This window comes from Spinacia oleracea, chromosome 3 (genome assembly GCF_020520425.1).
Source record: "Spinacia oleracea cultivar Varoflay chromosome 3, BTI_SOV_V1, whole genome shotgun sequence".
Taxonomy (NCBI): Eukaryota; Viridiplantae; Streptophyta; class Magnoliopsida; order Caryophyllales; family Amaranthaceae; genus Spinacia; species Spinacia oleracea.
In genome coordinates this window covers 20,161,154-20,188,774 of record NC_079489.1, presented here as the reverse complement: position 1 = coordinate 20,188,774, position 27,621 = coordinate 20,161,154, and the positions used below count along the sequence as shown (strand labels likewise).

Genomic DNA, 27,621 nt, shown 5'->3' with positions numbered 1-27,621 from the left:
AGAAACACAAGGAAGCCACTGGTTGGGAGACGCAAATTATTCCTGAAGAGATTATCCAGAATGCGGATCCCTTGACTCTTCCTCCGATTGAGCTGAAAGAGGAGGACTATTTGAATCCTGCTTTTCTCTCTTCCAGTACTAACCAAGCGGGTCCTAATCAGGAATGAGGGTGCGGGCAGTCATCACCTAGGTCATCTTGTGGCTCCTCTGCCTTTTTTTAATGATTATTTTGTAACGCTCTTTTGGTATCGGCTGTTTGTGGCACCTTTTGCCTTGGAATATTTATAAGTTTGTTTGTAAGAAACTTTTATTAGGTAAAGAGCAGTTTGCATAATGCTCGTTTATCTAGTGCCGTTTTAACAGCTACCGAACGTTGGTTTGGTGTTGGCTGTCGATTTTATGCTATCTGATTGTGTTTATGTGTTTATATTGTTGTGCTGTTTCAGTGTTGCTCCTTATTCTTGTTTTTATTTTGCGATTCGTATTACCCCGAGTCAGCAAGCTGGTAATAGCCTTGCTGACCTACTTTAAGGGTTTGAGTTTTAATTTTTTGCTTATACATCACCCCGAGTCAGCAAGCTGATAGTAGCCTTGCTGCCCTACTTTAAGGGTTTGAGTTTTAATTTTTTTGCTTATACATCACCCCGAGTCAGCAAGCTGATAGTAGCCTTGCTGACCTACTTTAAGGGTCTGAGTTTTAATTTTTTGCTTATACATCACCCCGAGTCAGCAAGCTGATAGTAGCCTTGCTGACCTACTTTAAGGGTCTGATTCGTATCACCCCGAGTCAGCAAGCTGGTAGTAGCCTTGCTGACCTACTTTAAGGGTTTAAATCACAATTTTTTCTTATACATCACCCCGAGTCAGCAAGCTGATAGTAGCCTTGCTGACCTACTTTAAGGGTCTGATTCGTATCACCCCGAGTCAGCAAGCTGGTAGTAGCCTTGCTGACCTACTTTAAGGGTTTGAATCACAATTTTTGCTTATACATCACCCCGAGTCAGCAAGCTGATAGTAGCCTTGCTGACCTACTTTAAGGGTCTGATTCGTATCACCCCGAGTCAGCAAGCTGGTAGCTAGTAGCCTTGCTGACCTACTTTAAGGGTTTGAATCACAATTTTTGCTTATACATCACCCCGAGTCAGCAAGCTGATAGTAGCCTTGCTAACCTACTTTAAGGGTTTGATTTTGTTTGTTTTGAATTCCTCGACTTCCTTTCATTTCATGGACCATAACAGGCCTGGCTCAACAGGCCTTTTGGTTTACTGATTACACATAAAACTTTCTAAGGACGCTGGCGTTCCACGAGTTTTTCAATGCGACTCCCCCCATATCCATCATCCTAAAAGCTCCTGGTACGATTTCTTCCCATATCTGATAGGGCCCCTCCCAGTTTGGGGTTAATTTTCCTTGAACCTTTGCCTTGCCCGTAGCTGCAGTTCTACGGAGCACCAGGTCTCCTACTTCAAGTTGCCTGTGCTTTACTCTTTTGTTGTAAGCATTACTTATACGCTGTTTGTATGCCGCTGATCTGATTTCTGCTCTGAGTCTGATCTCTGGGAGGAAATCCAGCTCCTGCCTTAACAGTTGATCGTTCTTGTCTTCTTCATAATGCTGGATCCTGAATGTGGGTAACCCTACTTCTGCTGGTATCACTGCTTCTGATCCGAAACATAGGCGGAATGGGCTCTCTCCCGTTGCTTCCTTAACGGTGGTTCTATTTCCCCAAGTATTTCAGGAACAATATCGGCCCAACCAGCCTTATAGTCTTCCAGCTTCTTTCTCATTGCTGCCAGTATCTGCTTGTTGGAAGCTTCTGCCTGCCCATTGCTTTGAGGATGACAAACAGAAGAGTAGGCAAACTTGACTTTGTACAGACTCAAGAAACTTTATACTGGCGAGCAATCAAACTGTACCCCATGGTCCATAACGATTGCCATTGGTAATCCAAACCTGGTGATTATATTTTTCCATATGAACTTTTTCACCTGATTTGCAGTTATCTTTGCCACTGGTTCTTCTTCTATCCATTTGGTGAAATAATCAACTGCCACTATAAGAAATTTTCTTCCACCAGATGCCGTTGTGAATGGTCCCAGAATGTCCATTCCCCACTGGGCGAACGGTATTGGATTTAGGATTGGCATGAGATCGTTTGCAGGACGATTGATGACTGCCGAGAAAACTTGACATTTTTCACATCTCTTGACGTACTCTTGTGCGTCTGTTAACATTGTCGGCCGGTAGTATCCTTGTCTTTGGCATACCAGTGCAAGGGTTTTTCCTCCCTGATGATTTCCACAAATTCCCTCATGCATTTCTTCTATCATTCGTGCCGATTCATACGCTGATATGCATCGTAACAAAGGCAAGCTGAAACCCCGTTTGTAGAGTTGACCTCTGATGATTATGAACCAGCATGAGTTCCTAATCAACCTTCTTGCCTCCGTTTTTTCTGTAGGCAGTGTTCCATCTCTCTTGTATGTCCACATAGTGTCATACCATTCAGGTTGGCTCGTGATTACCATGACCTCTTTCCCCACTATCTTCGTACTCCTTCGACGCATGACTTCCATCATTACTGATTTGATCAGAACACTTGAGCTGGCCAGTTTCGACAGGGAGTCTGCCAACATGTTCTCTGATCGGGGCACTAATTTTATTTCGAAACTTTCCAACTGTGCCACTGACTGTTTACGCTTTTCGGCATATCGTTTCATGGATTCTTCCTTCGTTTCATACTCTCCTGAGAACTGGTTTGCTACCAACTGTGAGTCGGTTGTGAGTATGAGCCTACGAGCACCAGCCGCCATGCAGATCTGTATGCCAGCAATTGCAGCTTCGTATTCTGCCTCGTTGTTTGATGCCTGGAAAGAGAACTTAATAGCATACTCGAACTGGTCTCCTTCTGGTGAAGTAATTATTACCCATCCTCCTGCCCCTGACTTGGTAACAGAGCGCTTACTGCTACTTCCCATTTTCCTTCCTCTATTTCCTCCTCCTGATATGATGCTTCGACTATGAAGTCAGACAGTGCTTGGGCTTTAATAGCTGTTCTGGGCCGATATTCCATGTGAAATTCTGACAGTTCAATCGCCCATTTTAGGAGTCTACCTGATGTGTCCATTTTTTGCATTGCTTTCTCTAGTGGGTAGTTTGTGAGGACTTCAATTCCGTGCGCATCAAAGTAGGGTCTCAGTTTTCTGGCTGCAATCAGCACTGCCAATCCCAACTTTTCTATCAAGGAGTATCTCGTTTCTGCTTCTTGCAAGATGTGGCTGACAAAGTACACCGGTATCTGTGCTTTATCCTTCTCTATGATCAGTATTGCTGCTACTGTGTGCTGAGAAGCAGATATGTATAGCTGCAGCGTGTCTCCCTCCTCTGGTCGGGCTATCGTGGGTAAGGCTTGCAAGTGCCGTTTTACAGCCTCAAAAGCTGCTTTTTCTGTTTCTCCCCACTTGAATTTCTTGTTTTGCTTTAATACGTTGAAGAAGGGCAACGACTTATCTGCTGATTTGCTAATGAACCGGGTCAATGCGGCCATTCTTCCTGTTAACTTTTGCACGTCTTTTATGCAACCGGGCTCTGGTAGGTTCATAATTGCTTCTACCTTATCTGGGTTGGCATCAATTCCCCTTTCGCTTACTAGAAAACCCAAGAACTTTCCTGATCGGACCCCGAATACACATTTCTTGGGGTTTAACTTCATCCTAAACTTCCTCAGTGTTTCGAAGGTTTCTCTCAAATCATCAATGTGGTCGCTGGCCAATCGGCTTTTAACTATTGAATCATCCACATATACTTCTATGTTTCTCCCTTTCTGGGAAGCAAATACCCTATCCACCAGCTTCTGGTAGGTTGCTCCTGCATTCTTCAACCCAAACGGCATAGCCTTGTAACTGTACACCCCTGTATCTGTGATGAAGGCGGCCTTCTTTCTATCGGCCTTACACAAACTGATTTGGTGATACCCTGAGAAGGCATCCAGGAAAATCAACAGAGCATGGCCACTGGTCGAATCTACCAGTCTATCGATTCGTGGCAACGGATAGCAGTCCTTGGGGCATGCCCCATTCAGGTTGGTAAAATCCACGCACATTCGCCAACTGCCATTTGACTTTTTTACCATGACCACGTTAGCCAACCATTCGGGGTAGTCACAAACTTCTATGAACCCTGCTTCCAGCAATTTTTCCACTTCTTCCCTTATTGCGGTATTTTTTTCATTGGAGAAATTTCTCTTCTTTTGCTTCACCGGCCTGACTGACTTGTCCACATTCAGTCGATGCACTATAATGTCTGGGCTGATACCGAACATTTCATCTGCAGAGAAGGCGAACACATCTGCATGTTCTCGCAGTAGGCCGATAAGATTGACCTGCTGATCTGTTTCCATATCGGCACCTATTCGTACCGTTTTCTCCGGAACTCCTTCTATCAACTCAATTTCTCGAGTTTCTCCATCTGCAGCCGACCTTGGGATGCAAGCAGGCCTTTCATCAAAATTCTCCATACTAAGATCCCATCTCTTTCTTTTAGCTGGCATGTTTGCTTCTCGGGCGAGGTTGGTTTTCGGTACCATCCTTCCTTGTGCCTTTATCGCTGTCAGATAACACGATCTGGCAGTCTCCTGGCTGCCATGTACTCTTTCCGTTCTTTCCAGATTCGAGAGATATATCATAGTCAAATGATAAGTGGACACCACCGCCTGGGCGTCATGGATAAACGGTCGACCAATTATTACGTTATACGCTGCTGGTACCTTTATCACCAAAAAATCGACCATTAAGTCCCTGGCTGATACTCCTCTACCCACTAGAACCGGTAAACGGATGCTGCCTTCGGGGTAAACGTTGGCTCCAGAGAATCCGATAACGGGATAGTTTACCCTTGCTAACTCTCCGTGATCTATGTTCAACTGGGTGAAAGCTTCCCAGAATATGATGTTCGCAGAGCTGCCTCCATCAATTAGGCATCTCTTGACGGGGAAGTTTGCTATCTCGAGCTCCAGTACCAGCGGGTCATCATGGGGGTATATGATGCCGCGACAATCCTCCGAGGTGAACGTGATGACCGGTAAGGGGGTTGGTTCCGGCCATTTCCTTGCACTATGGTAGCTCACCAGGTGCCGGTGCTCCTCTAGATTCTTTATTGCCCCGCTAACTGTACCTCCATGCACGGGCCCTCCTGAAATCACCCAGATAGTGGGTCTCTTTCCCCTGTCAGCCCCTTCTTTACTCGTTTCCGGTAATGACCGGATTTCTTGTCGGGGTGGTGGTGCTTGTTCAATCCTACCAGCGGGCTGTGAATACCCCGGCTGGGTAGGTATGTATGGGGCATAACTTTGTGAACTGCCCTGCCTATTATTTCCTCCCTAGCCCTCCTGCCGGACCCTGTACTGGGACAGGTATCCCTTTCTTACCAGCTCTTCAATGTTATCTTTTAGCTCTTTACAATGCTCCGTGTAATGACCATGATCATTATGAAAAGCACAAAAATTCTTATTGTTACCTGGAGCATCCATCGGTAACGGCTTTCTCCACGCCGCTGATTTGTTTACTGCGTAGATAGTGGCTCTGGCGGTGTTAAGTGGAGTATACATCTTATAAGCCCCTACCGGCTGTCTATTCTGATATCCCCCTCTCTGCTGATGGCCCTCCTTTCTACTGTTATCTTTTCGGTAACTGTGTTGCTGTATGGGAACATGATCTTTCCTGGCCGATTGTACTGCCTGATTTCCCCCCATGGGTGATATTAGCATCAACTCATCACTTCTGATATACTCATTTGCTTTTCTCAAGGCCTCCCCCAGCGAGGTAAATGATTTTCTTCCCAGGTACCTTTTGAACTCGCACTCTTGCATTCCTCTCAACAGAGCCAAAACGGCTATTTCTTGCTGTAAATCTGTTATGGTGATGGATTCGTTGTTAAACCGAGTAAGGTACTCTCTCAGCGGTTCTTTCGGCCTTTGTGAGATTGACATCAAATCTCCGGATGTTTTCTTTCGTTCAACTTTGCTAATGAACCGCCTCACAAAGTCCTCTTGTATCTGCCGAAAGCTAAATATCGATCCAGCCGGCAACTTCTTATACCAGTCGGTTGCCACCCTGACAAGGTGGTTTGGAACACTTAGCACCACATGGCATCCGAGTCAGAATACAACATCATGTGTTGTTCGAAAGCGGTGGAATGATTTTCGGGGTGTGTGGTTCCATTATATTTGCACGTCGGCATCTTTACCTTCTCCATAGGCTGCTCCAGAATATCCCTGCATAGCGGGGAGTCTTTGGGATGTATGGTTTGTCTCATCGGCTCCTGATGAGGCATATATCCTTCGTATCTATTCCACTCAGGCTGTGGAGATTGCACGATGTACTCCTCGTGGTACGGCGTCGATTCCCTACCAGCAGGAACCGACCCCTCCTGCTCTGATATTGACTCTCGGCGTCTAGTGGACCTTTTCCTGCGCCGAGAACTATGCCTTTTCCTTCTGCCCGGATTTTCACTGCAGATAAGTATTGGTTCAGGTTGTGCTGGCAGTACAACTTCATGCTCTAGGGTTTCATAGAGATTTCTAACTGGCATCGCGCCCGGGCGACTACCGGTAACCACGATCTGATTTCCTTCTGTCCTCCCCGAGGACAGTTCTTCCATTGCCTTCATGACGGCCGAAGCCGTCAGAAGCTGTTGTGGTGTGAACCATTGGGACAACGTCGAGAGGTTGCTCTGTATCTGTGGGGGGGATGGAGAATCCTGTGCCCTTTCTTCCATGGACGTCTCATCCTCTATGAGCACGTCGTTCGGGTTTTCAAAACCTGGAGGGGGAATGCTTATCTGTGACTTGAGTACTTTCGGGGGAGGATTGGTAGGTGGTGTGACTTGGCTGGTTGAGACAGGTAAGAGAGAAGGTTTGACTATCGTGGCTTGTGCTACTGGTGTTGGTGTGACTACTGCTGATTGTGGAAGATTGTTGTTTTTTCTAGATTTTTTGTTGCTGGTATCCATGGTGGCTGATTAGTTTGACAAGATTGGGAAGTTCCCTCCTTCTAGCGCCAATTGTTCCGGTATGATATGGGAACGGTTGGAGAGGTCTTGCTGATCGTGTAGTGTTGTTATCTTGATGATGTCCTGCGCAGATAACAAAGATGAAACTAGCCTCGAGGGTAATTCGAGGATCCCCCCTCCGATGCTAAAGTCAGGTATGGTAAGTAATAAGTATTTTAGGTTTGGTGAAAATGATTATGATTGTGATTGTGTACCTTTTGTAATAAATGAAGCTCATATATATAGGCGCGGGTCGGACGTACGGACAAATTGGTCCTACCCGATTGATAGCGACCCGTTGATTTCTTGATTGATCACGTGCCGCCTCCCTACCGGCTTTTAGGAGATGCTGGTAGGGAATAATAGCTGCCGTTAAGGATTATTGGCTATTATCCTTAACTGGTTGGGGATGCTACCAGCCAGCTGGTAGCACACCCGTACAGCGTTTATAAAGTGATTGTTAGATATTGTGAAACTCCGTGAATTGAAGTGTATTCCATTTATCTAATATACTCCCTGCGTCCCTTAATACTCGACCTGTTTCGACCGGACATGCTTGTCAATGCACAACTTTGACCACCAATTTCTTTAACTACATATTATAAAAACTTATAAATATATTAATATTTTGAAAATATATATTAAGATGAAGCCAACAATATATTATATATACTAACATTTGTTTTCATACACCTAAAATTAGGTATATATATATATCTGAAGGAGACATACTTGCTGAAATATTAGAGCGTCACCTAAAATTACTATTGGTTCCGGCCAATGAAAAACAAGATTTCTAATTTATTTTTGAATAAAAAAAAATCAAGTGCCACGTAGATAATTAATTAGGTGCCACGTCGATATTTGAATTAATTAATTAATTACTATTATATACAACTCCATCCAAAATCAAACACTCTAATAATTAAAAAATAAATCTAAAATAAAATTCATCCAAAATCAAACACTATTCTAAAATAAAATTCTATCTAAAATCAAACACTAATCCAATATTAGAGCGCCACGTAGGAAATCTAATGCTTTCGGCCAATAAAAAATAACTAGTATTTGGGCCCGGGCGATGCCCCAGGTTAATACACGGAAAAAAAAATTAAAATAAATTCAATACTCCATAATTATTAAGTTGTCATTTATTATAGTTTGTTATGAAAAGATGACATATAATTTGATTTGGATTAGTGGTTATTTGTTTGGTGTACAAATTAGAGGTCACGGGTTCAAGACTTGTACCACACATATTTATCATTTTTAAATAATAGTGTAATTCTGTATGACATGGAACATTAAAGTGAGATTAGTGTGAGTTCCACGTGGCACATAGGCTTGCTTATCAACGCCTTTTAATATATAGTATAGATATTTTGAAATTATTTTTGAATTAAAAAAGTCGAATGCCACGTAGATAAATAATTAGGCGCCAAGTAGATATTTTTATTAATTAATTATTAATATTACGCATATATAATTTCATCCAAAGTGAAACACTATAATAATTAAAAAATAAATATAAAATGAAATTCAATAAAAAATAAAAAATAATCTAATCTAATATATAAATATAGCAGTTGATATATATAAGAGTTTTATTTAACTTAACAATTTAATAAAGTTCGTGCATCGCACAGGCTAAAATCTAGTTAAATATATAGGGATTACAATATGAGTCCTAATAGGATTAGGAATACTAATATGACTAAAAGTCTAATATACATCAAATATTTTAAGAGATTAAATCTTAGTAGATTTCTATCTCTATCACACCCCCGCAGTCGTAGCAGGAGGAGGTCGTACATTAAGAATGGATCTGAAATCCAAAAACAATTGTCGAGGAAGACCCTTAGTGAAATGTCTGCAAAATTGATACCGTGAAGGAATGTGTAACACCCGTACCTGAACCAACGCTACTTTCTCGCGAAAAAAATGGATGTCCATCTCCATATGTTTGGTGCGCTGATGTTGGACGGGATTGCTAGATAAATAAATAACACTGACATTATCACAATAAACAATGGTGGTCTGGTGTAGAGGACAATGCAACTCTAGAAGAAGGCTACGCAGCCAACACGCCTCTACAACGACAATCGCGACGGCTCTATATTCTGCCTCTGCACTTGATCTAGAAAGAGTAGGCTGCAGCTTAGAAGACCAAGAAATAAGATTGTCACCTAAGAAAAAATAATATCTTGAAGTCGAACGACGAGTGTCAAGACACCCACCCCAATCTGCATCAGTATATGTAATCAAACGCAAAGTAGATGTAGGATATAAGTGTAATCCATGGTCAATAGTGCCCTGAATATAATGCAGGATGCTCTTTAATGCATACAAATGAGGCTCCCGTGGATCATGCATAAAAAGACACACATGTTGCACCGTTTAGGCAATGTAAGGGAGAGTAAACGTAAGGTACTGTAGAGCACCTGCCAGACTGCGGTACTGAGTTGGGTCCGCCACAGGGGGACCTGAATCTACACTAAGCTTTGCATTAGTGTCTACAAGAGTGGCAGCAGGCTTACAACGTGCCTGCACGTTCCAGAATTTCTTGTTCATACTTTTTCTGAGAGAGAAGCATATAAGAAGGAGTATGAGAGACAGAAATTCCCAAAAAGTAATTCAGGGGCCCCAAATCAGACATCGGGAATTTTGTTTTTAAATGGAGATCAATCTGTCACACAAAGCATCAGATGATGTGCACAAAATAATATCGTCAACATAAAGTAAAACACAGTGTTACTATAGATTTCGTGATTATGTTCAAATTCACAATTACTAATCTAAAATTCAAGATGCTTCATAGCAAGATGTGAATTTGATGCGCTCTCGATTTCACCATCCCGTCAATCTTTGTGACTTTCTTTGCCTATTCCATAGGTCTTATATTTTATTTTATTAAATTTTCCGTAAATAATTATTTAACTATTAAAAAGCATTACATAAAAATATTTACGGAGTAGTAATAATCGTGTGTTGCACGGGTACTAAACTAGTTTGTGGTATGGACTAATGAACTATGGAGGCAAAAGAGGATTAAGAGGCAAAGGCTAGTACGTAGTAAATAAGATACAGAGTACTCAGTAAGTTCTTTGCATAAGTAAATACATTATCTTGTCCCACATCGGAGAAAAATATGAAGGATAAAAAGTAATGTTATAAATACTATCACTGAGAGAAGACATTTAATCTTAATCTAATAAGCCCAAAGTATTTATACACGGAAACATGGATATCAACTTTAATTTCTAGGCTCGAAGCTTTCTAAGCTCAGTCTGAGCTCAACAACAAACTTGTCAAATGTGGTGCAAACTTGATGTTCACCGTGCAAACTTGAAGTTCACCTCATACTATAGCTCGTGTATTACAGTGATATTCTCGTTTGTTAAATTGCTCCGACCAATTTGTAAATTGCAAAATGTTGTTGAAATATTGTCGAAACTTCTCTTAAATTTAACTCAAACTGATATAATTAGAATATTAAAAAAATGAAGTGTGCACTTATGCTACTCACCATATTATGTCATAAATCATATTTAACTTCATACTATTAAATTTAACTCATACTAATTTAGGCCTAAAACTCAAAATTTACATCTTAACTATGATAAAATCAGATTCTGCCGATGTGGGACAAGATTTTTGTTATAGAGTTGTACCAAATCCTTATTCTATACCCCGTATATAATTTGTTGTCACATGTCCTTGTTTCATTTTCTCTTCATTTTCGCCAACCCATACTTTTTAGCCAAGAAGTCCCACAGCTTCTTTGCTTGTCGTGAAAAGGAATAGAAGAAGCTACCTTTGCATCCATGCTCCGCAACATCCAGGATACAAGCATCGAATTCACCGTCACCCAATCAAGCTGCTTTGTCTTCTCTTGAGGTTGTGTAATCGAACCATTCACGAACATAAACTTCCGACGCGACTGTAAAGCCAATTGCATAGCCCTAGCCCACGCCATGTAATTCTCATCACCCCGTAGCAATACGTGAGTAATTATAAGTCCCGATTGATCTCCAGAACTCAAGTAATACGGAGACCCGGGATCGATTTTGCCATCATTGTCCATAGTTATCCAAGAAATCACGTTGGTGAAACTTGAAGAAGAAGAGAAACGGAAAAAAAAAATGTAGGTTTAGGGTTTGCTAGGCTGCTAGCTCCGATACCATGACAAATTAATTACGGAAGATTGTTTCCTTGATTCTATTTCACAGTAATGTGTTGGTATATATTACAACTCCTAGCTATGGGCTTTAGGTTAATAACATTAATTACAAACGTAGCCTTAAAGCCCAAATATACATGCTAAGCCCTAATATGATTACTCAAGCCTTAGGGTCACAACTCACAACAAATTATATTTTGACATTGACTCTTTTCCTTTTCTTTATATTACGAATCTATGGTATTGCTTTCAATTTCTTTTTGATGTGGGACTTTGAAGTAGGTTATGCAAAGTAGCAGCTTGTGAGTTAGTTGGAAAAATGGAAAAGATTTAAAAGGAAGCTCCCAGTAAGATTTAAAAGGAAGCTCCCAGATTTAAAAGGAAAATATGATATTGGAAAAATGGAAAAGATTTAATGTCTTAATGGAAATATTTGAGAGATTAAATACCCCAATGAATTTAATTGGTTAAAATAATAATTGACACAAATTTTAATAGAATATTAAAGCATTTATGTGATAATATAACAGGAAATGTAAAGAAGATTTTGAGACACCCGAAATAAAATGCATAAATAACATTTGGGACCGGGGAAGTAATTAAGTAGCATAGCAACATTTCTATTGGGTAACCTATGCGCACTCTGCTAAAAAATATTGAAGTTGAATCTTGTTTGATTTGCTTTAATTATACGGAGTAGTTTTAAAATATCAACTTTTATAGTACTCCCTCCGAATCTAAATGTTTTCCCCATTTGGAATTTTGACACTATTTACTATGGAAGAGAATCTCTTGAATTATTACCAATATATAAGAAAAAATATAGTCATATGAGGTTTTGTTTGATTCGTCTCAAAGATTACTTTGACAATATGAAAATTTTATAATTTTTAATTACACTTAGTTGGAGATATTAACGGTGTAAAATACGTATTGGCAAATGTGTCAAAGTAAAATGGGAAAAAATATTTATATTCAGGGGGAGTACATTTTTAGAAAATTGTGCAAAAAAGAATTGGTCAAGTGGAAAGAATATTCAGAGACGGAGATAGTGTAATTAAATTTTCTAGTATTTCAATGAGAACAAGAGACATGTTCAAATCATGTACTCCAACGTCTCTTTTTGTTCTTTACGTTTTGTATTTTGCACGCGTTTTGACGATTTATTAATGTGCATTGAGATTCCTTTATTTTTTTTATTTAAACTAGACAAACTATGTTTATTTATAATGTTTTCATTTTTATCAAAATTCTGATATTGGGAAATGAAAAAAATTTAGTGTCCCAATGGAAAAGTGTGAAAGATTAAATGATCCAATAAATTTAATTGGTTAATATAATTATTGAACACAAATTTTGATAGAATAGTACGTAAAGCATTTATGTGATAATATAAAAGCTAGGAAATGTAAAGAACATTTTGGAACACCCAAAAAGGAAAACGTAAAGAATAAAAAGAGACAGAGGGAGTATATATATAACATATATATAATTTTTTCTCCCCAATACGGAGAGACCCACAAATAGAAAATGATATGGACGAGATTCACTTCCGAATCATGAGTATCATCCCCATAACAATAACTAAGTAACATAGGTTCTATTCGGTTCACCTTATTTTCTTTTATTTCGCGAAAAATAAGTCCAGTCAAGAAAAATTAAGTTACTCAAATACAATTTTTAACTACAAGTAATAAGTACAAAAAAAAAGTGAAAAACAAGTAAATAAAATACACTTCCACTTCAAATAAAAACAAAACACGTGAGAGTGATGGATAGCTCAGTTGTTTAGAGCTTCTATCCCGATTCTAGGTAATCATATGATCGATTTTCATCCCCGTCCTTGTGGCTCATTTGCACACAAAAAAAAACAAAACACGTACTCCGCCACGTCCTTCAATAGTAGGTGAACTTTTTCAAAAAACATTCAATATATACAATTGGACTTTGAGTAAGCCATCTTTGAATATCCAATTTAAAATTGCAACATTATCCATTTAAATACTTAAATTCCTTATTTGCAGACCTTAACATATATTTTAATTTCATTTTTGGTTCAACAATACGAAAAAAGCCACCGAAATTGGAATAAAAAAAAAAATCTAAGCTAATGCTGCTAATCCGAAGTAATAATTTTATTTTCGTGATTAAGTTATTGACCACAAAAAGGTCTAATAATCAAAAGTCAATTCCTACAAATTCCACGTAGGATGAACTAAGCCCCCATCTCCACCCTATATATATATAGCGTATCAACCGAGGCAATCAAATGCAAGACAAAAACATATCATCTACACAAAAGTATATACCACAAGTCCACAACCTATATATTCTCTAACTACGCTAGTTTCCGAAATGAATAACCTTGTTGTTTTCTTCGCCCTTTTTCTCTTGGTTTCCGTCTCTCATGCTATTGAGCTCGATTTCTGTGTAGGAGATACTACTCTTCCAAGAGGACCTCAAGGATTTGCTTGCAAAGATTCTGCTAATGTTACGACAGACGATTTTGTGTATACCGGCTTTCGTGGTGAAAGGACCACATCAACCAACGTTTATAGATTTAATGTGACTCTTGCATTTGTAAATCAATTCCCTGCTTTGAATGGTTTGGGTATTTCTATGGCAAGGTTAGACTTAGGTGTTGGTGGAGTTATTCCAGTACATTCACACCGAACATCAGAAGTTATAATCGTAACCAGGGGGTCCATACTTGCAGGATTCATTGACGCAAGGAATAACGCTTATTATAGAAGACTTGAGGTTGGAGACGTTATGATCTTCCCAAAATCTATGCTTCATTTTCAAGTTAATGTTGGTTCAATTCCAGCTATTGCAATTGTTAGCTTGAACGGAGCAAATCCCGCGGTCCAATTCACTATGAACTCCTTATTTGCTGGAAATTTACCTGCTAATATGGCTGAGCAAATCACTCTTCTAAGTAACGAAGAGGTCACGAGGATGAGGGGGTTATTTGACAATGCTTAAACATGCGCTATTGTACTTATTTTGTTATGTACCAAAGTCGGTTTTTAAAATTTTTATTTGTGCTCAATAAATAAGCGAGTGAATGTATTATATATGTCTTGAACTCTTGATGTACGTGTTGTTTGTGGTCGTTATACTCATAACGAAGTAAAGCTAGTGTATAGAAAAAGTTTATTTGATTGTATTATTTGATTGTATTACTCTTCACTTCATCAGCAGTATTTTATGAAATTTTATTTGATTGTTGAACTTAGACAGTGAGACGTATTTTATTTGATTGTTGAACTTAGAAAGTGAGACGTTTGTGTTGGCAGTGTTTTTCAAAGAAGTTACACAACTACTTTTCCCTTTAAGCTCTGTTTATTTCGATAGAAAACACTTTTTGGAAAATGATTTTCTTATTTTCTTTGTTTGTTTTGTTAAGGGTGGAAAATAATTTTTTTAAAGGTGGAAAACAACTTTTCCTGGAGAAAACTAACTTCTTTTAAAAACAAAAAATGCCGTATTTTTCATTCTAATCCGTTACATTTCCTTTTCTCTCATCTAATTCCCACTTCTATGTTCTTTTTCTTTATAGATTTTCTTGTAAGGAAACAAGCAAAGAAAAACTATTATCCCTCTATATTTTCAATTCCTTTGAAAATTGTATTCCCTAGAAAATCATTTTCTTCTAAAAATATTTTTCGGTGAAACAAACTAAACCTTATTCCCTTTGTCCCACAAAAATCTTCTCAATTCAACTATTTACACTATTTGGATATATTAGTAAATAATTTTATAAAAAAATTGATAGGTTAGTCAACAGTCATGTTAAACAACCTATTGAAAATTTGAAATAGCCCAAGAAGTAAGCAGACTGGCTAGACACAGTCACACAATAATACAGTATCGTCCAATAACTTTTTTCCAATACAAAAAACTATGTTTATTTATTTATTTAGGGTGATTCGTGACTGGAGAAAATGCAATTAAAGCAAGGAAATTACAAGCCCTAATCAAATTAGCACAAGTGTAATAAAATACTCCCTCAGTCCCGAAATATTTACACCGCTTTTTTTTTATAAAGCTGTTTTAGAATACTTGCAACATTTTTATAAATGACATATTTATTTACCTAAAGTCTGTTAAAATGTTAATCTAGAAAAATCTAAATCTAGAATGTACTATATAAAAATCTAGTAGTAAAGTGTGTAGAAAAATCTAGTCAAAACAATGTGTAGAATTTACTTGAAAAATATCTACCTAAGTGTCTAGAAAAATCTAGTTAGCGAAGGAGGTAGAAAATTCTAGAGAATAAAGATGACCTATATTGAACAACTATAAATAGGTTGTATTTTCATAAGTTTAGGGATGAGCAAATTAAGAGAGCTTCCACAAAAAACATGAGTGAGTGGTAGAAACAAGAGTTCTACCAAAGATATAAGTGAGAGAGATGGGCTCTCACAAATATTGTTGAACAATTCTTATTAATGTAATCATTGATGAAAATACAATTTTGTTATATAATTGAGGTCCATCAAAACTTTCGCGTGCGTCCTCAAATTTCTATCAAAGTCCCACTTGTATTCCTAACATTTAAAAAAACATTAAAAATTCACCCCCACCCCCTACCACCCAAAACGTTGACACATTTTTCACTAACTATATTAAAAAAAATACTCAATATCAATTACCACCTAATTAAATAATAAAACAATTAAATTGGCTTAAACTATGTATCGGTCAAACCAGTGCGAGTATTCTGGGACGGATGGAATAGCTTTTAATCGGTTCTGCAAAAACAAGTTCGGTAGGGTTTCGACCCCTTATATTTGTTTGTTTGGGTTCGAAAAAAAATCGGACTTAGGGTTACAAAATTATGTTTAAGACCCAGTAGTTTTGAGTAGGTATTGCATGTTTTTTTCGGATTTCGGATATGTCGATTTTTGACATGTCTACTTGCACCATTCATTCAGAAGATGATGTTTTTTCGTAATATTAACACATTTTATTTGGATGATGGTGTCTTTTTCATATTACTCTCACATTTTCATGTTTTATTTATTTTCCCATATGTATGTTCTTGTTATTCTAATTTGTAGTAGTGGAACAAAGAAGAAAAATCTGCATTTGTATCTCTCTCAGACATACATAATTAGCTGTTTTCGAGAAGAGGGCATCGTGATAGGCAGCGCGGCACACCATGAGAGTGAGAATATGGTTGAACAATGGTGGAAGGAGAAAATGAGGTTAAATAAAACTCAAACAACAACTTATCTCAAAGGGTATCACTTTTCTTTCCCTCTCAGTACCTTTATTGATTTCATTCTATTTACCGCAGGGAAACCAAACGTCATTTGAATGTATTGGAGATTGAGAAAATATGACGTTAGACAGTAACGGAGATAGGGGGCTGGTAGCCTGGTAGGGGCAGCCACCCCCCTAAAGATGAAAAATAAACTGGTTATATATTAAAAATGTATACATTGGACAGTGAATTTATCTTGCCCTAGTGGTTGCCAGTGAGGTGTATTGAAGCACATTAATTAACATGTACTCCGCTGGATCAGCGGTGAGCCGGTGAAGTATTGTAAATTTGTTAGACAAGCCTGGTGTTCGACTCCTACTACTTGCAAAATGGGTTTTTTTTGGGGTTAAATCTTTATTTTTTATTATATTTTTTATTTTACCCATGTTTCTAGATCTCATATCTTATGCCATTATATTTAACTCTACAACTGATTTTACATATTTATAAATTCTTACTATAACTATACTTCGTATTTAATAATATATAATTAAATTAATTAAGTATTTATTTAAAGAATTTTTTTCGACGTCACCCGTACGGAACAACCGCCCCCCAAAAGGTAAAATCCTGGCTCCGCCATTGACGTTAAATAGGGTAAAGTGACGGAAGATAATATATGTCCACGACTCAACATGACCTTTTTTTTTCTATTTCCCTTTGAAAACTTCTCTATAAGTTTTTTCCCCTTCTATTTATTTACTAGATTTTAGCCCGTGCGATGCACGGATTCTATTAAATTGTTATGTTTAAATAAAAATCCTATGTATATACCACTTTTATATATTACTCCCTCCATTTCTTTTTGATGTATCCATTTGGAATCTGGTGTGGTTTTTAAGAAAATTGAAATATTGGTTTGCATGGGTATAAGTGTAATGATTGGGTGTAAGAGATTATAATAAATAAAGGAATGAGAAAATAATAAAGAAATAAGATAAGAGAGAGGAGTGATAATGATGGGTGATAAAGGAGGTGAGAGAGTGTGTATATGGGGAAGGGAAAAGAATTAAATATTATGGGTGGGGAAAATTAGGTGGGAATATAGGTAGAATCTTTAGGTATTTTGGTAATTAGATAGAAATGTAAGGTTATTTTAGGATAAAATGTATGTCCAAAAATAGAATAGATTCTAAATGGATACAACAATATGAAATGCTTAAAATGGAAACGGATACAACAAAAAGAAACGGAGGGAGTAGATTAGATTAGTTTTTTATTTTGCATTGAATTTCATTTTAGATTTATTTTATTTTATTATGAAAGTGTTTGTTTTTGGATGAAATTATAGCTGCGTAATATTAATAAATAATTAATAAAAATATCTACGTGGCACTCGACTTTTTTAATTCAAAATTAATTTTGAAATCTTATTTTTCATTGGCCGAAACCATTAGATTTTTCTACGTGGCGCTCTAATATTGAATTAATATTTGATTTTAAATTGAATTTTATTTAAGATTATTGTTTGATTTTGGATGAACTTTATTTTAGATTTATTTTTTTAATTATTAGAGTGTTAGATTTTAGATGGAGTTGTATATATTAGTAATTGAAAGTGTTTGTTTTTGGATGAAATTGTATATGCGTAATATTAATAAATAATTAATAAAAAATATCTACGCGGCATTCGACTTTTTAATTCAAAAATAATTTTGAAGTCTTATTTTTCATTGGCTGAAACCATTAGATTTCCTACGTGGCGCTCTAATATTAGATTAATGTTTGATTTTGGATTGAATTTTATTTTAGATTAGTGTTTGATTTTGGATGAATTTTATTTTAGATTTATTTTTTAATTATAAGCGTTTGATTTTTGATGGAATTGTATATATTAGTAATTAATTATTTAATTTAAATATCTACGTGGCACCTAATTAATTATCTACGTGGCACTCGATTTTTTTAATTCAAAAATAAATTAGAAATCTTATTTTTCATTGGCCGAAACCATTAGTAATCCTAGGTGACGCTCTAATAATTCAGCAAATATGCCTCCTTTATATATGTATATTAGATTTATTTTCTTAATATCTTTGTAATATTTTTTAAACCGATGGTGTATTCGTGTTTCTTATTTTTCGTGTCTCATTACCCTTACCTTCAATTTCTCAATTTTTTGGTTGTTTACTCTCTTTACATAACTTTTTTCTTTTCCTTATTTCACGTTTACATCCTTATGATAGTTCATATTATCCGATCGTATCTCTAACTTTTATATTTGTTATTTTAAAAATTGTTTTCATGCTACGTACGTATTATATATGTTCTAAATCTCGATCTTAATATTTTAAAACTAGAGGTTGATACACCATTTCTACAAATACAAGTATAAAGAATTTGATTAGAACGATTTCCCTTAATATTGCTAAATCAAAATAAATTCCCCATTTACATAGGTTTAAAAACTATTTTCTGTGGTACTGTCCACGTAGGTTTGGGTACAAATTTCTTATTATTTTTCTTTTTTGACATAGAACCGCTAACGATATTTGCGCAATTAAAACGTAGAACCACTGATATCTTGAAAATTGAAATTATAGGGAAAAAAAACTAAAATTTACTACGTAGAACATAATATTTAGAATAAACTCTATTGCTCAGCTCTAAGCTTGTGTTTCAAATAACTTTAGATACAATATATTACGGTAATTTTGGCAACACATCCTAATAAAGTTCTCTATTTGCCAATTACAACCTCAAACTTCTAATTTTACCAATTATAACCTTAAATTTATACATGCATTTTAAATTACAAGCTAAAGTCATTTTCAGGAAAAAATTACCGAAATATGACGTCATAATGTTATTATAAAAAATTACATAATACTATAAAAAAATTATTTTTCAAATTTTTTAAATTCTTATTTTTGGATTTATTTTGTTTTAATTCTTATTTTTCGATTTAATTTTCTGTAGAAATTATGTCATTTTTTAAATAACATTATACCATCATCTTCCGGTTATTTTTGCTGAAAAATGACTTTGAGCTGTAAAAAATGGATGTATAAGTTTAAGGTTGTAATTGACATAATTATAAACTTAAGGTTGTAATTGACAAATATGAAACTTTAATGGGTTGTATTTGCCAATTTTTTTATATATTATTCCGTATAAGTTTTTGAGCCCATGTTCGAAAAGGCTAGGTAATTTATACGTCATTCTAAAAAATGTTGCATGTGTTCTAAAACTTGGTTTAATGTTCCAAAAACCAAACGTTGTACATCGTGGAGACTGAAGGACTAAAAGTTCCTTCGTGTGATATTTCTCAGGTTTCGGTTTTTACAGATTCAGCATTCAGTTGTCCTGTTTTCGTTGTTCGTTGGAACCATGTTACAAACTAATCTTACTACAGGAGCTTGCGAATTGGCCAAGCACTCGAAATATGGTTCTACATTTAATCAAGGGAAAAGGTGACAAATGAGGTCCGGCCTCCAAACAGGGTAGGGGAACTGGGAAGGGTTATTAAAGACATCAATTATAAAACAGGGTTTTGCCTCTATGCTGAAAATGCATATAACGCAGGAAAAATGCGCTTTAGAGGCACAATTACACAAACAAATAAATAAAAAATCTATTGTCTAGGTCTTTATAATTTGATGTATTTCATTATATTCTCATTATAGAAAAATTTATAGCAGCGAGAGAAGTTTTACAACAACACAAACAGACATTACCGATATGCAAGTCCGTCAGCAGTCCCAGCTTCCTACAAGTTGCAATTCATTTACTCTAAACACAGCATATCATCTTCGCAATCCAGATGTCCGGTCTAGTCCTGCACATACAAAATAGGAGGTCTTGTTAAAATGTTAACCAAATCAGCTTCCTAAATGAAAACATGCATGTATGAGATGTGTTATTCTTGACATAAACATTTGCAAGATTGCTAAGATTAGGGTTGTAACTTGTAACCCCTTAAATCAAAACGAACAACTTAAAATGAATACCTCATCATCATCACTGCCTCCAGCTTCCCTCTTCTTGGTAAGGCGGGTTGTACCACCTTCCTTGCTGATGGGAAGTTTCATTTCACCAAAAGGTGTATCAACATTAATATTTCCCTTCATGCTATAACCAGTCCCTTTTCCTCTCATTATATCCCAGAGTGCAGATCCACAATCCTTGGGCTTAAATGTGACTGGCAGATGTAAATTACTGATACCATTCTGAGGCAAAATTTCTGATTTTTCAAGATCAGCACCTCCAATGTTTACATGACCCAACCAAACCTCGTAGTCCAAATCCTTTAGACCCAAGTCAAAGTCATTCTTATTCTCTATTTTCAGATGAATGATTGCAGCAGTTTCTTCGAAAGAGAACCTCTTAAACTTTATCTTTTCGATGTCTATGTCAGGCTTGTATGGTATCGGGATCTTTCCAGTTTTCTCAAGGGGGATAGTAATCCTTCCAATAACAGGAACATCTATAATCAGATCCACCTTAAGCCTGTAAGGAATAATGCTTCCAGGCTTAATATCTTTATAAGTCTCTTTAATGTCACCAAAAATCAGAGTGGCTGGTATCTTGACAGTTTCAGACCCATGAGCATGGATTGTTCCAGCATCAGGAATCAACCCAGAAATCAGCTTCCTTCCTTCACTATCAATGCAGTAGTTTATGTCAATTAGGGGAATTGGAACCGGGTTCGGATTTTTCACTAGAACATCAACAACGATATCTAGCTTATGAAGGCTAATGTGAGGTACATGAATCCCACTAACATCTGCAGTAGGCTTGCCAAATCCAATTGCACCCTCTATCTTCTCACCAATGTCGTGAATGAAGTCCTTTACCTTCTCTATAAACCCTTCTTTTTCTTCCTCTTTTTCTTCTTTCTTGGAATCTTTCCCTTTAAAAGCCCTTTCAACTAACTCTGGATTATCATCTGATGCCATATCCAACGAGCAAGAAACTTAAACTGGAAAGTCAAAACAGTAAATAATCAAATTTTAGATATAATTAAACCATAATTCATCAAAACAGACAGAACTGACAATAACCATAAGAGAATCACTTTAGAAAAGTGCTAATAAGCATAAGACAACCATTTTACAACTTAGATTAAACCAATAAAGGGAAAATGTCCCCAGAGGCGAGAGCATACAACTCATGGGGTGCAATAGCACGTCATGGATTGATTCATCACTCATGGTTTCAACATTTTGACAGGAAAACACTGTTCTTTAGTTTCTAACTAATTCATGTAAGTTATATAATGCAGAGAAGATTGAAATATGCATTTAATATTTAAATTGTGAACTAGGGAACTAACTACTCCCTCCATCCATATATATTAGTCATAAATACTATACTCAGGTTCCTAGAAATAACAGTAATCTTTCCGGGATAGTAGTATAAATTATTAGTGCATATCCAATAGGAAAAAAACACTCCGTTTACAAAATGTAATTGATCCCAATCTCATCTCATCCATGTGAATATATCAAGAACCAAGAATGCAGCAAATAGCCCCGCATCTAATTTTTGGGAAAGTCAATTTAGGGTGAGAAAAAGAGACTACGAGGATGTGAATTCAAATAAAACATAGGCAATAAGAATTAGACAGTTACTTTTCGTAGTCACTGAATGGTCTTATGGCTATCGATAATAAAAAAAAGAAGTCACAGACCACAAGGATTGAATATCTCAGTCCCTGCACCCACAATCCCAAGAGGGGAAAGTACTAAATCATATTCTATTCTGGATTTTCCTCCATTTTCAGCAGGTTCTGGAGAAAATGTGATTGCGTGATGCAATTAATTTTTTTGAATATCCAAAAAGTGGCATAAATACCATCCATCCATCAGGATCATCACAATTACAACATTGTTTTATACACCAGGCTCTATTCCGTAAAGCAAACTATGAGCTAGCTACAATTAACTCCAAGTAATTTTAAAGCGGCAGATGCTTATTTCATTCTCACAACAGATAAGATTAAATTATATGCTACACATACCAGCATCACCATGCCTCCAACACATACGCATAGTGACACAGGACACCTGAGTACCAGACACAGGAGGATGAGGGAAAAGAGTTTGCAATAAAGTACAAAATAACTTACCAGTAAAAACCTTTGGGAAATGGCAATAAGATAAGAATGATGTATGATCATTAGCAGTGGGATACAGTTAACTGTCATTCTAATTCATCCCTAAGTAGTAATCACATCTTTGCCAGATCTAAATCAAAACTGACTATGAGTCTATGTCTACAACGGTGCAATTCGTCAAAAAATTCCCCTTTATTTTAAAGTTTTAAATTTCCTTTTACTGACCACGAGCATTGGAGCATGACGCTCCCAACAAAATCACATTTTTGCTCCGCCTCTTACGGGTACAAATTAACATAAGCTCAAAAGGGTATTGTTCTTATTTGTTTGACAACTGTAGTACCAACTACCAAGTAATCAAACTATTAACTATAGATGCTATTACAACAACAACAACAACCAAGCCTTAGTTCCAAAATGATTGAGGCTGGCCGACATGAAACTATAGATGTTATTATGCTACTAAATCATGATTTGAGTTTTTCAGTCAACATTAAGGCTCCGTTTGGTAGAGTGTAAAACGTTTTCAATGTAAAATGATTTTCCATGGAAAACATTTTTCAAGGGAAAACACAATTCCAAACTAGTTTTCCTCTGTTTGGTAACTTAAAGGAAAATGAGAGAAGATGGTGAAGATTGAGGGCAAGAAAGGAGAGGGAGGTAAGGAGGAAAGAAGGAAAAGTGGTTTACCTCCCTTTCAAATGGAAAATGGTTTTCCACCTTTGAGAGAGTCATGGAAATTGATTTTCATCCCTTACCCAACCAAACAACGTAAAATGATTGAAAAGGGGAAAATCGTTTTTCATGAAAACGTTTTACGCCCTACCAAACGGAGCCTAAGTGAAGCGTTCACTTACAGATCAAAGGGGTTGATGCAAAAGTAGAGCAGCTGTAAGTTAACACTCAGATATTAAAAGATAATACTCCTGACTGAAAATAGAGCAATGGCACAATGCACTGTGTACTACACTACCATCACAAGGAAATTTTTGCAGCTCAAAAACACGAAAACTAAAGAACGAATCAAACTATGAGAGAAAATTACAGTAGATCACGGCTAACCCTTCAGATACCCAATTCAGTCACAAATGTAATAAGTCATCAAATTGTTCAAAAAGAAATACAATACGCAATACATTAAATTAAAATCAAAACCTTTGTTATGTGATCTTTCAGCCCAAATCAACAACAAAAACAATCACATAAAATCCAAAGTCAACATCCTCAAAACCTCCTCAAATTTCAGAATTTTCACTTTCTTCAGATCAAAAATTCCTCAAATTCTTGTTATTAATCAAGAATCATTTCTGGGGTCATTCAAATTACTAGAATTTTAAACGATCTAAAATTAAGAAATGGTCTAAAACTTTTGCGAATTTCTCAACTAAAACATCTAATGTAGATTAATTTAGCATGATAAAGTGCAGATAATTATAGATCTAATTAAATAATGCAAGATCACATGATTCAGATCATAGAGAAAATTGATCACTCCCCGGATAAAAGCAACACCAATCAAGTAATTGGGTGGATATAAATTTAATTAAATATTACATAAGAAATCAGGAAATGAAAAAGAACTTACCCAGAAAAAAATACAATTGGAGCAGAATGAAACTTGAGTTATTTATTTATTTATTTATTTTTGGATGAAAAACAGAGGACTGAGAAAGAGGACGAAGTTTTATAAGTACAACAGTACAACACACGACCATATATAAAAATGACAAGTTATCGGAAAAGAAAAAAAATACTTCCTCCGTCTTTTATTACTCGCAACGTTTGTTAGTTTCACGTATGCCGATGCACAACTTTGATCATTTATATCTTAAATTCTCTTTATGCAAAAATTATAAAAAGTTGATATTTTGAAAATACACATTGAGACGAATCTAACAAGATCCCACATGACTATGTTTTATCTTATATAAAAAACACTACGAATAGTCAAAGTAGATTATATGAATAGTGGCAAAAGTCCAAACGTTGCGAGTATTAAAAGACGGAGGAAGTATAAACAAACAAACCCGCTTCACGGTAATAGAGGGGGAAAAAAAAGTTACACTCCCTCTCCCCACTATACTTTCTCAATCCTTATTTACATGATACAATTAAATATTAGATAATATTCATACATGTTTTTTTAACTTCATTTTGTGATTTATACTTAAAGTAAAAAAATATAGTCGTGTGAGATCTTATTTGATTCGTCTCAATAAATATTTTTTAAATATAACTTTTTGTAATTTTTCTTATCAACAATTCAAGATATTAATGTTTGAAATCGTGCAAACGTGCCAAAATATTTGTTTCGTACAAAAAAGAACAAAGAAAGTATATTGACCCGCTGTAAGTGTCAATTTAAGAACTTTGATTATTAATTGACATTAACATATAAAAAACAATAATAAAATTATTAGTATGTGTCCGTGCTAATGCATAGGATTTCTACAAAATTAGAAATTTAGTAAAAATGGTTAGTGGATGAGAAATAATATTTTAAAGCATGTTAGACAATTAAAATGTTGGTAGATGTTTAAGGCAAAATATCATATAGGTGTAGCTTGGTGTTTTATTTCAATTTTGTTTTATCCTATTTAGATTGCTTGAAATACGCTTATCGTTAATGTATGATTATTTTGGTGTGTTAGTTGATTTTTTACGAAGGTAATATTTTCTTGATACTATATATCATCATATATTTACGTGTATAGATTGTTAAAAATATGAATTTTTATAAGGCAAATTTGTCAAAAAGGACATTTTATAACCCAAATTTTGCGAAAAATTAAAGGACCTTATATAATTTTTTTTGTGAAATTAATGTAATTTTTTTTTTGCGAAATAACACCTTAATGTAAATTTTTTTTTGCGAAAGATAACAAAATGCAAGTTTCCGGCATTGACCGATCATTTCCGACCATTGACTTGCACGTGAGAAGCACGTGTGGCTTTATTTTGTTATAAAAGAACCTTTTATAACCCTTTTTTTGCGAGAAATAACCTTATATCATTTTTTTGTGAAATCACACCTTAATGCAATTTTTTTTTTGCGTAAGACAACCAAATACAAATTTCCGCCATTGACTGAGCATTTTCAGCCATTGACTTGCATGTGTGGCTTTACCTATATAGTCTATGTATTTTTGTGGGAGTTATATGTTCATGGGCAAAAATATTAAGGATAGTGAATTGATTTTCTTATAATAATGATGCAAGCGGACTAGTGGTTAATAAAGAAAAAAAAGAAAAAAAAAAGAGGGGTAAATATAATTTAATCAAGTCAAATTTGTCATAAACTACCTTTTAAAATAGAGATTTTGCGAAAAACCACCTTTTGAAAATAAAATTGCAAGAAGAAAGCCGATTGATAAATATTTTGCGGGAGGTCACCTTTAGCCGGATTCCGGTAATTGACTCTTTTTTCCGGCGTTGACTTTATATCTGACTTGCACGTGACATTTTAAAACAAAAAATTAACTTGGACAATTGTTTATAATATCAGTTGGACCCGTGTGAAAGAGTGAGAAATAATCTAATACTCCCTCCGTCCCTTAATAGCACCGTTTTGACTGGACACGCTTGCCAATGCACAACTTTGGCCACCAATATCTTTAACTACATATTATAAAAACTTATAAATTTTAAATATTTTGAAAATATATATTGAGATGAAGCCAACAATATATTATATACTAACATTTGTTTTCATATATTATAAATAAAATAGGGTCAAAGTGAATTATGTGAATAGTGCAAAAAGTCAAAATGGTGCGAGTATTAAGGGACAGAGGGAGTATATATATATATATATATATATATATATATATATATATATATATATATATATATATATATATATATATATATATATATATATATATATATATATATATATATATATATATATATATATATATATATATATATATATATATATATATATATAACCAGGATCTGGTGAGAACCACCCTTTAAGATGAGAACTGAGAACTAATATCAGTCGTCGATCAAACCAATCCAACGACCAAAAATCTACCCGACCAAGCGAAAATATTAAGGGTAGATTAGTAATTTTACCCGCATTGAATGACCTCTCCCACTCCCCCAATTTTCATAATCTATTTCTCTCTCTTCCTCGCTCCTCTCTCGCGAACGCTCTTTCTCTCTCACAACTCCTCCACCATTTTCGATCTCTCTCCTCCGTTCTTTATGTCTCTTCTGCTAACATTAATTTGTAGATCCAATTCCTTCATCGTTCTTGAAAGTAATTAGGTAAGTTAATTTTTCTCGGTTCATATTGTATATTTTCTTCAATTAATCTTTCGATTGAAATTTATGCATTTGATTCAATCTTTCGAGTTCATTTTGCTCGATTTTGTGATTTTCTTTTGATTTTGTGGATTTAGGTTAATTCGTTCGCATTCAGTTGATTTATTTTAATTAGTAGCTTTGTTGAATTGAGTTCCTTTGATTCAGTCTTTCGAATTAGGGTTTTTTTTTGGAATTAGCTAGGTGTTCTTCAGCTTGTTTTGTTGATCTTCCGTCAAAGTTTTGTTTTGGATCTTCTTTTTCAAAAATTATTTTCTTGCATTATTTAGTGTTTAATTTTTTATGATGTTTTTAATTACTTTATTTGATTTTTTTGTTTACTTTTCATTCATTCCTACCAGTGATTATTCACAGAAAAGGAACTCTTTGACATTTCTATGTGTACTCGTCTAGTTTTATGAATTTTCTGACAAATGTTCGGGTTGTGTTACTGAAGGAGGATGATTGCCAGGATCTCAAGAACCACATATTTCATTGTACCATTGGAAACTTATTCATAGACAAAGAGGATTTCTCTACTTCGATGTGAAGTGCAGCCATAAAGGGTTACCAGATTCTGATGACTTAGATAGGCAAGAATTTCAATATCATCCATGTACAGTTCAAGCTGCCTGCAGTTTCTCTCATATAGGTGGTTCACTGTGACTTCCCTCCCATCGATGAGTTTCCCTGATCAAAATCTAGCAGTGTAAGACATGATAACTTGAGGCGAAATAAGGAGCTGCATAAATC

The 27,621-nt window shown here is 35.7% G+C and overlaps 3 protein-coding genes across 3 annotated transcripts; 1 reads left to right on the top strand and 2 right to left on the bottom strand.

Annotated features, from left to right (window-relative positions):
• Positions 1–1,269: 1,269 nt before the first annotated feature.
• LOC130469550 (uncharacterized) lies at positions 1,270–6,657 on the bottom strand. The gene is made up of 6 exons (XM_056838901.1): positions 6,230–6,657; positions 5,426–6,110; positions 3,115–5,305; positions 1,917–3,001; positions 1,757–1,820; positions 1,270–1,661 (listed from the first exon to the last, which is right to left on the bottom strand). Exons 1-6 carry the CDS (start codon positions 6,655–6,657, stop codon positions 1,270–1,272), a joined length of 4,845 nt encoding a protein of 1,614 aa, XP_056694879.1.
• A 6,830-nt stretch (positions 6,658–13,487) lies between these two features.
• On the top strand, positions 13,488–14,465 carry LOC110794976 (auxin-binding protein ABP19a-like). Its single transcript, XM_021999951.2, has one exon. The coding sequence runs from the start codon at positions 13,583–13,585 to the stop codon at positions 14,210–14,212; it is 630 nt and encodes a 209-aa protein (XP_021855643.1). The 5' UTR covers positions 13,488–13,582; the 3' UTR covers positions 14,213–14,465.
• Positions 14,466–19,959: 5,494 nt separating this feature from the next.
• LOC110794948 (uncharacterized) lies at positions 19,960–24,298 on the bottom strand. The gene is made up of 3 exons (XM_021999916.2): positions 24,143–24,298; positions 20,450–21,420; positions 19,960–20,277 (listed from the first exon to the last, which is right to left on the bottom strand). The coding sequence occupies exons 2-3, from the start codon at positions 21,395–21,397 to the stop codon at positions 20,272–20,274; spliced, it is 954 nt and encodes a 317-aa protein (XP_021855608.1). The 5' UTR covers positions 21,398–21,420; positions 24,143–24,298; the 3' UTR covers positions 19,960–20,271.
• Positions 24,299–27,621: the final 3,323 nt, after the last annotated feature.

What these genes read in the sequence shown, in the direction of transcription:
- LOC130469550 (XM_056838901.1), bottom strand. Translation starts at nt 6,657, where the DNA reads ATGGAAGAACTGTCCTCGGGGAGGACAGAAGGAAATCAGATCGTGGTT. An exon ending in GAGAAGGTAAAGATGCCGAC is followed by an intron (nt 6,111 to 6,229) that starts GTGCAAATATAA and finishes CCACCTTGTCAG; the next exon opens with GGTGGCAACCGACTGGTATA. An exon ending in GCAAAAAATGGACACATCAG is followed by an intron (nt 3,002 to 3,114) that starts GTAGACTCCTAA and finishes GCATCATATCAG; the next exon opens with GAGGAGGAAATAGAGGAAGG.
- LOC110794976 (XM_021999951.2), top strand. Translation starts at nt 13,583, where the DNA reads ATGAATAACCTTGTTGTTTTCTTCGCCCTTTTTCTCTTGGTTTCCGTC.
- LOC110794948 (XM_021999916.2), bottom strand. Translation starts at nt 21,397, where the DNA reads ATGGCATCAGATGATAATCCAGAGTTAGTTGAAAGGGCTTTTAAAGGG.